Source organism: Pristis pectinata, chromosome 27, assembly GCF_009764475.1.
Source record: "Pristis pectinata isolate sPriPec2 chromosome 27, sPriPec2.1.pri, whole genome shotgun sequence".
Classification (NCBI taxonomy): Eukaryota; Metazoa; Chordata; class Chondrichthyes; order Rhinopristiformes; family Pristidae; genus Pristis; species Pristis pectinata.
The window spans coordinates 5,499,131-5,508,057 of NC_067431.1; the positions used below are offsets into that span (position 1 = coordinate 5,499,131).

Sequence of the window (8,927 nt, forward strand, 5' to 3'; positions counted from 1 at the left end):
GAGTGAAGCCAGAAACGAGAGTGTATTCTGCATTATTGGCTCTCTTATATTTATGGGCCCTAGTTCTGACCCTGTCTGAAATGGAAGCATTTTCTCTGTGTGTCCTGTCTAACCCTTTCATAATCTTACAGACCTCTGTCAGGCATTCCATCAGCTTTCTCCTTGCTGGACTAAAGAACCCCATTTGGTTCATCCTTTCTTAAAAATTATAGCCTTTCGGCCTGATACCTTTGATTAAATCTATTTTACTTTTTCTCCATTGTCCCCATATCCTTTCGATAATAAAATCAGAACAATATCCCAAATGCAGTCCAAACAAGGATCCAACAAATTTGTTATGAAACTTTTTTATTCAAAATTATACTCATCTCAAAATGAACCAGAGTGGTTAGTTTGCATTATGTTACAGCTGTGTTACTACTTGTGATTTGTATGTTTGTAACCCCAGATCCACGAGCTCTTTTAGCCCTTCACTATGTATTCTCCCTTCATGCCTTGTCAGCTTCAGGTTTCTCAACAATGAGCTCCCCCTTGCAAACATATTGGAAAGGATGGTCAGTCAAGGCTGGGGTTGAGGCTAGCTGCTCCTTCCAGCACATCGTTGTTGGATACTTCCACCCAATGGAAAATCCAGGGAGAAGCAGAAGAAAAAGGCCAGACAGAGAAGCAAAGTACTCTGGGGAAATTGTGCATTCAGGCAATCTCCTGACATCAAATTGAGACCTCTGTCACAATCAGGAAGAGGTCCAGCTCCCTGCTGAAGGCTACAGAGAGGCAGTACTCCATCCAGATCACCCTACCCTGTCCAAACTCCCATTCACCTACCATTTCCATTCCTGCTGACTCCCTGCCCTGAATAATGCCTGTTAGGTGCACCATACATGGATTTCTATCCATTTGTAATCAACACATGGAATATCTGATGTAGTCCTTATCAAACAATCCCAGGCATATGGGTTGAATGCAGAATAAACATCTCATCCCTGTCTTCAAATTTCTTCAACTAACCCAACACTCCAAAACAAAATACTGAAGACCTTTTTTCTTCTATAACTCTGGAGCACTGCAATATCCCACAGTCATCAGGAGCAGAGCTTTGAGCCAGCTTTTGATTGATATTGCCAGGGATCCTCTCCCTACCTCTCACCACCGTGTTACTTCTCTCCGAGACCTTGCATCACTAAAAAGAGGTTTTGTTAAAATTGCAAATGAAATAATTTAATATTTTTAATTTCTTATTTATGCTCAAAAGAACTCCGATATCTGAATGGAATGAAAGGGCAATGCTGAATTGTCACACTTGTTCCTGGGTATTTTTCAGCTGACCCACCTTTCAGTGCTTTGCCAGCTGTGATTGGTGCTGCCGTGGTCGGAATGCTGGTTGCTGTTGCTGGAACAGTTTTGGTGTTTCGGTATGTTATAAGGAACCGTGAAAATATTCCATGTAAGTAATTTTCATCCCACTCGGATATTAATATTGGACATTACTTGTTTTCAAGTCTTAGGGTCACTCTGATGTTTCCGAGATGCAGGAATCATTAAGAGCCTTCATTGCCACTTGATGCATTGATATGTGTTGGAAAAGATCAATTTGCAGCACAGTGGTACAGCTAATAGAGCCACTATTTTGTAGCACCAGAGACCCGGTTCAATCCTGACCTTGGGTCCTGTCTGTGTGTGGAGTTTGCACATTCCCCCTGTGACCAAGTTTCCTTCGGATGGTCTGGTTTCTTCCCACATCCCAAGGAGGTATGGGTTTGTAGGTTAATTGGCCACTGTAAATTGCCCCTTGGGTGTAGGTGGGTGAGTGGTAGAATCTGTAGGGAGTTGATGGGAATGTGGGGAGAACAAATAAAAGGGATTAAGGTAGGGTTAATGTAAATGGGTGGTTGATGGTTAGTGTGGACTCGATGGGCCAAAGGGCCTGTTTCTGTGCTCTATCTCTCTTGGACTTTATCATTTCTTCCTGCTCATGATAATTGGGGTTATAACTAAATACTTCTTGCCTATACATTGCAGATCCCCAACCCTTCTCTGCAGCCATGAAATCTCTACCAAGGCAAAAAATAAGCAGAAAAATACCTCCTAGGCAAATAAATTCTTTGGGAAAATTCTCTCTAAATTCATTGGATGATTGAAATGTCCAGGAGACTGCATGCACCAAGTGGTTACCTGTGAACTGATGCAGTCTCTGCCCTCATCAAGAACAGGCTCCCTCTCAAGGGCAAGCAGTGTATCAGCATCCATAGCACACAGCAATTACTGCAGACTTTGTACTCTCTGGAAAACATTAACCGTTCACACTTCAGTTAAGGACTAATGCACAATGGTCCAAGCTTCACATCATGTTGTATTTGCCTTGATTTTTCTCAGTGCTCACAAGGCTATTAAAACTTCCTTTCCTTATAAAAAATCTTCCTGTACAGCTTAACCTTAACCTAGGGACACATCCAGGGATTTGCATCCACACCTCTCGTACTTAATTTGGACTGTTCTCTCCCAAGTGTAGTCTTGATAGCGAGCACTAGTTAAGTAAAGACATTGGTATTACGGGAATCTACTCCATGGTTTCATGAAGTCCAATGGTGTTTTCAGCATGTTGAATATATATGAGTGACATATGAGGCAATTTTACGTGTGGAAAGATGCCATAAACTGATTTCTGTCCATGTAATCCATGAATAGAAAATGTGGCTGATTCATTATCAAGCAATCCCAGGTACCACATGGGTGAGATACAGAATAAGCCATGTCAAACACTTCTAGGGAAAGTATGGCTCATATACACAGTCAAGCTCCTACTACAGTCCCCTCCAACTCTCCCTGGGCAGATCCACCATGGGGTAGATGGAGGGTAATAGCTAATAGAGAGATCAGTTTGGATATTATCTTATATTTCCAATAAATATCTTGCAAAGAGTAAATTACTTTGGATATAATCAATATTTCTCTGTAGACAAATACATGAACTGTTCTCTAACCGGCGAGTCCCAGGCAGAACACACTGATAATGAGTGTAAGATCAATAGCAGAGTGTGAGGAGAACTTGGAAATGATGGTGTTCCCATGAAGCTTGCAGCTTGAGCCTCTCGTTGGGTCAGGAGGTTACAGCCATAAACCCTCATGTAAAAGCTCCTATTAATCTAAATTACTAGGTCCATCAGGGTCTGTAATCTTGAGCATTAATATCAGAAGCAGCTGTCCTATTTTCTGCCACCATGTCCTGAACAAGTAAGGAATAATATCTTTGCAAATGGAAAGCACTTTGAATTCAAATGAAAAAGTTTGCAGTAAGGTCTTTGCATAACAACAGTGTTCCCTTAATTAGTTTGATAATTTTGAAATTTTGACATATTTTAATGGTTGACTGTCTCTTTCTCTTAGGGTTACATGATCTGCTGTTCCAACAGTAAGTACTGCATGACCTTAACAAGAACCTTAGGGAACCTGATTGTCTTTTCCCAAGTTTGTTTCACAATAAAGTGTTCAGCTCTTCCCACTGTTCTGGAAAGTTGACCTCATGGTCATTCTGCTCTGAGCAGAAATCAAAGCTTAGATTTGTTTTGGGAATTTCCATTATCATTCTGTACCCACAAGCTTTTTTTGGGACAGTTCTCAGATTCCACATCCTTTTGTGTGAACAAAGTACTTCTGAATTACACTCCTGAATGAGCTGCTTCCAGTTTTTTTTAATTTCTGGATTCACTCTCAGTGGGAACATTACTTATTATCCACTCTGTTAATCCCTTCAGTTGTTTAAACAGCTCAATTAGATGAACCTTCAATCAGCTATAATCAAAGGGCTATAAACCGCAACATTTAAACCACCTGTTCCGGTTTAACCCTTTAATCCTTGCTATCTTTCCAGTGGAATGGTTTTTCAGTGACCATTTGTGGTTTGGTGCTGATTATAGTGTTCTGCTAAATGGTATTGTGAAACCATTCACCATAATACAGCAATTCTGCTTTGCCAGTTTCCTCATAGTGAGATGAGATTTTATATCAATGTTAGCAAAAATCATGTAGCAGAAAAAAGTTACGGGAAAGTGCTACAGTGAATCCAGGAGAGCTTTGTGAGTCAGTACTTTGATAATCCTTTCAGGGAAGGGGAAGTACTCGATTTAATCTTTGGGGTTGTAGCTGGTTAAGAGGTTGAACTGTCAGTGGGAGAGCATCTTGAAGATAGTGACCATAACTTTAAACTTCAGGGTTGTTATGGAAAGAGATAAACATGTTCTAGAAATTACAATGTCATCAGGTATGACCTGGCAGAAGTCAACTGGGGGGAGTAGATATTTGCAGGTCTACATTCAACAAGCTGAGTCATTCAAAAGTGAAATAATGAGAGTTCAGGCCCAACATTTTCCCATAAGGGTGAAAGGTATGGACAGCAAGTTCAAGGAACTATGGACATCAATGGAAATTGAGAGCTGAATAAAAAAGAAAGCATCTGGGAACTGGAAACAGAGGAAACTCTTGAGGAGTATAGAAACTGCAGGGGGAGCCTAAAAAAAGAAATTAAGTCAATGAGGGGGTACGAAAATTCAATTGTGGGTAAGATTCAGGAGAATCCTATGGCATTTTATAAACAGATTAAGGGCAAAACAGTAACCGGGGAAAGAGCAGGGCTCATTAGGGTCTAAAATCACAAGCAGTCTGTGGAGCCAGGGAATGTAGGTGAGGATGAACTTATCTGTGTTTGCTAAGGAGAAGGATTAGGGAGGGATGGAGGTAGAAATTCTAGAACATACTATCATTAAAAAGGAGGAGGTATTAAATTGTTAGGGGGCTGAAAGGTGTAGAAATCCCCAGGCCCCGACGAGATGTATCCCAGGTTGCTACAGAGGCAGTGGTGGAGGTGGCCAGGACCTCTAACTTCCACCGTCTCCAGAACTTTTAACTCTTCACTGGCCACAGGTGAGGTGGCTGATGACTGCAGGACTGGAAAAGGAGCAGCAGGGATAGGCCAGATAATTTCCTCTCTGTCGGTCCAATGTCAGTGGTAGGGAATTTATTGGGAAAAAAAATTGAGGAGCAGTATTAACTTGCACTTGGAAAGGCAGAGCTTTTAAGGGGAGATCCCGAACTATCAATTTGATTCAATTTTTTGAAGAGATAGCAAAATGTATTGATGAAGGCAGTGGAGTTAATGTAGTCTACTTGGAACACAGTTAGATCTTTAACGTGGTCTCACATGAGAAACTGGTCCAAAAGTTAAGAGTCCATGGGATCCAGGGCAAGATGGCAAATTGGATCCAAAATTGGCCTTGTAATAGGAGGCAGAGGGTGTTGGTGGTGGGTTTTTGTGAGTGGACGCCTGTGACCATTGGTGTACCAAGGGATTGTTACTGTTTGTTATATACGTTAACAACACGGATATGAACGTAGGAGGTATGATCAGTGAAGTTGCAGATGACAAGAAAATTGGTAATGTTGATAGTGAGGAGGATAGTCAGAGTTCTAGGAAGATATTGATCAGTTGTTATGATAGGCAGAGCAATGGCAGATGGAATTGATAATGTGATGCACTTTGGAAAGACTAGTAGGGGTATAACGCACACACGAATGGTAGGGCCTTGGGTGGTACTGAGGAAGAGAGGGACCTCAGTGTACAAGTCCAAGGATTCCTGGAGATCTCAGCACAGTTAGAAGAGATGGTGAAGAAGGCAAATGGAATACTTGCTTCGGTTAGACAGGTTTACAATATAAGAGCAGGGAGGTAATGGTACAACTTCATAAAATATTAGTTAGTCAACAGCTGGAGTACTGTGTATACTGGTCGCCACACCATAGGAAGGACTTGATTGCACTGGAGAGGTCACAAAGGAGCTTCCCCAGGATATTACCTGGGGTGGTGGGTTTCAGTTATGAGCAGAGATGGGATAACTTGAGTTTGGTTTCCTTGGAGTGGAAGAGGCTGAGGGATGACATGACTGAGGTATACAAAATTATGAGGGATATTGACATGGAAGAAAGTCAAACATTTTCCCCCATAGCAGAGATATCTAAAACTAGACGGCACAGTTTTATGAAAAGGAGTGAGTGAGTTGGAGGGGAACTGAAGAACCTTTTCATCCAGAGAGTATTTGGAATCCGGAAGCCATTGCCGGGGGAGGGTGGAGGCAGGTACTTCCACAGTATTTAAGAAGTACATAGATGAGCACTTGAGTAAAGGCTACAGACCAAGTTCTGGGAAATGAGATGGGTATAAATAGGTACTTAATGATCAGTGTAGACAGAGTGACTCAAAGGACCTGTTTCTCTGCATAATTCTGTGATAGAAGTCTGACACACACAAGAAGTGCAGTAAGATTTTAAACAATTACCATTACAAATATGAATGTAGAAACTTATAAAGGAAAACATTTTTTTATATGTATTAAAAGGGGCAGACGAATGTCCTGAATGGGCTTTTTGTTCCTGGGTTTCTTATGTGCTTGACAAGTGGTGGCAATGATTAGAGATGGTCTTAATTGTCAAAAACATTACACCTTGTTTTCCAAACCTTCCAGTGAATTGCGGGAGCAGATTAACTATCCAGAAGATGCTGAGGCTGGGTTGCCAGCGGAGGGAGAAGATGCCGAGGGCCGCAGGGAGCAGACAGAAGGTATCCGATGGATTTTCTTTGCCTCCTTCAGTCTCACTGGTTCTCAGCGAAAGAAATGGGCAACTGAATTCTGGGAGCTGCCCCAAAGTGGCTGGGGTTAACTCGTCCTGTTCAGCTGCTTTGTGAGGATAAAACAGGGCTTCTCACGTCCCTCACCCCTCATGGGACCTCAATAATATTCACTCAGGCCCACTGAAAGGACAGGAATGTGTACACCTTCATTCAGCTGTCACAGAGAATTTTCCTTTGGTTCAGGTTGAAAAATGGTGTATGTTCCAGCTGAGACACATTGTTCATAATCCAGAAGCCCAGAAGTGTAGTCTTTATCACTACGTTTTCTGGAAAGCCATCATCTATTTGCATTATGTTACAATATCTGATCCAATCTTCTAAATGCCGTGTAAGCAGAGGCCCAACATTCTATCAGAGGTCAGGGTTTAGGATGGAATTTCTCCATGAGGATGTTGACTTCATTTCAGAGCCCAGGCATTTTCAGTCCTTGCTGTTTGCTTCACGTTGTCAGAAGGAACTTCAGTAAATTCCTGGGGAGGAATGGTGGGTGTTAGTAATTCTGCGTGGTTCCTCGGTCACAGGATGCAGAAATGGCCTTTTGTGTCATTACTCCTGGTGGTTCCGTCTACCTTTTACCATAGCTGCAGTAAAGCTTCATTTTTCAGCATCTGGGCATCATTGGCAAGGCCAGCATTTATTGTCCATCCCTCCTCGTCCTTGAAGTTGGTAGCTTGCTGGGCCATTTCAGAATTTGACTGCATGGGGTTTGTCTGGAGATGCATACAGGCCGGACCAGGGAAGAATGACAGAACTCATCCCCTGAAGGGCATTATTGAGCCAGATGTGTTTTTATGACAATCTGATGGTTTTTGTGGCCTTCATTACTAATACTAATACTAGATGGCAAGATGGCGCCGGAGCGTGGCGACTCGTTGCAAGCTGCTCTCTACAGATCTACTCATCACCTTCACTATAATCGTTCTGCACTTTTAAATTTAAATTCTATGTCACTAATAATGTTCTTTTAACCTCAATGCTCTCTGTACTAACTCAATGAATCTGCACTGTATAATGAATTGATCTGTACAAACAGTATGCAAGACAATTTTTCACTGTACCTCGGTACAAGTGACAATAATAAACCAATAAACTAATACCAATAGTTGTTGTTGCCAAATTCCAGATTATTAATTGAATTCAAATTCCACAGCTGCCCTGCTGGGATTTGAACTCGCGTTTCTGGATTGTTAGTGCAGGGCTGTGGAACGCTACTGGAATGGTAACTTCAATCACTGCATCACTGGGCAGTGAGGAATTAGTTCCAGTTCTTAAAGACAGTAGAACCACTTACAGGAACAAATGACATCACTGAATCCAAGGAGGAACTTTGGGGAAACCTTAGTATGTACGAGGTTCCTAGAAAGAAAGATATCACAAACGAACAACATCTGCCTATGCAAACTTAAAGTACAAGTGTTTTTATATTGTTTATGGATATAGGGCAGTGAAGTGATCAATATTCAATGAAATCCTTCAACCAAGGACTGGAAATGCCATTCTGTTATACTCTGGTAGATTGAGTCTGATGGACCATTTTTCTGTTTGGAACACCCACTATTAGTGTGTGTAGGAGCATAGGACATACACATAGGATATGTGTAGAAGCATAGGGCAGGCACAGTAGTGTAGTGGTTAGCGTAACGCTATTACAGCGCCAGCGTCCTGGGTTCAATTCCAGCCAGTGTCTGTAAGGAGTTTGTACGTTCTCCCTGTGTCTGCGTGGGTTTCCTTTGGGTGCTCCGGTTTCCTCCCACATTCCAAAGACGACACTTGTGGGCTGCCCCCAGAACACTCTATGCAAAGATGCATTTCACTGTGTGTTTGCGACTAATAAAGATATCTTATCTTAAGTTTTCAATCGCTATATTCCATCCTGCAGAGTCCAGTCCAGGAGCTTCTGGCGAGGAGGTGTCTGCCACACCAGCTACCATCGAACCTTCAGCCACCGATGAGCAGGACGATACTGCAGCAACTGAACCACCCAGTACCTGAGGGTGGGAGATGGAGCCTGTGGAGAACCTTCCCCAACATGAAGTACCGAGAGCTTCAGAGAGTCTGAAGTGACTGATAGTATGCTGTTTGACTAATTTGAAAGCAATACACATACAATAAACACTTTGGAGCTCCATGGTTTCTGATCAAATGCTGCATGACATCCAGAGATAACTATAATTATCTGTACTTCAGCATTCAGGGAACAATTTAGTGTGCTGTTTTGATGAGGAGTGCAGGCCAATCTGTCTTCTCC

The 8,927-nt window shown here is 42.2% G+C and overlaps 1 protein-coding gene across 1 annotated transcript in view; it reads left to right on the forward strand.

Moving 5' to 3' along the window:
* Positions 1 to 8,671, forward strand: part of LOC127583568 (V-set and immunoglobulin domain-containing protein 10-like 2) — a 139,201-nt gene extending 130,530 nt beyond the window's left edge. The window contains exons 11-14 of the mRNA XM_052039690.1: positions 1,322 to 1,444; positions 3,385 to 3,409; positions 6,513 to 6,607; positions 8,559 to 8,671. Of these exons, the coding sequence (XP_051895650.1) occupies positions 1,322 to 1,444; positions 3,385 to 3,409; positions 6,513 to 6,607; positions 8,559 to 8,671 (356 nt within the window). The remainder of the gene's footprint in view (positions 1 to 1,321; positions 1,445 to 3,384; positions 3,410 to 6,512; positions 6,608 to 8,558) is intronic.
* Positions 8,672 to 8,927: the final 256 nt, after the last annotated feature.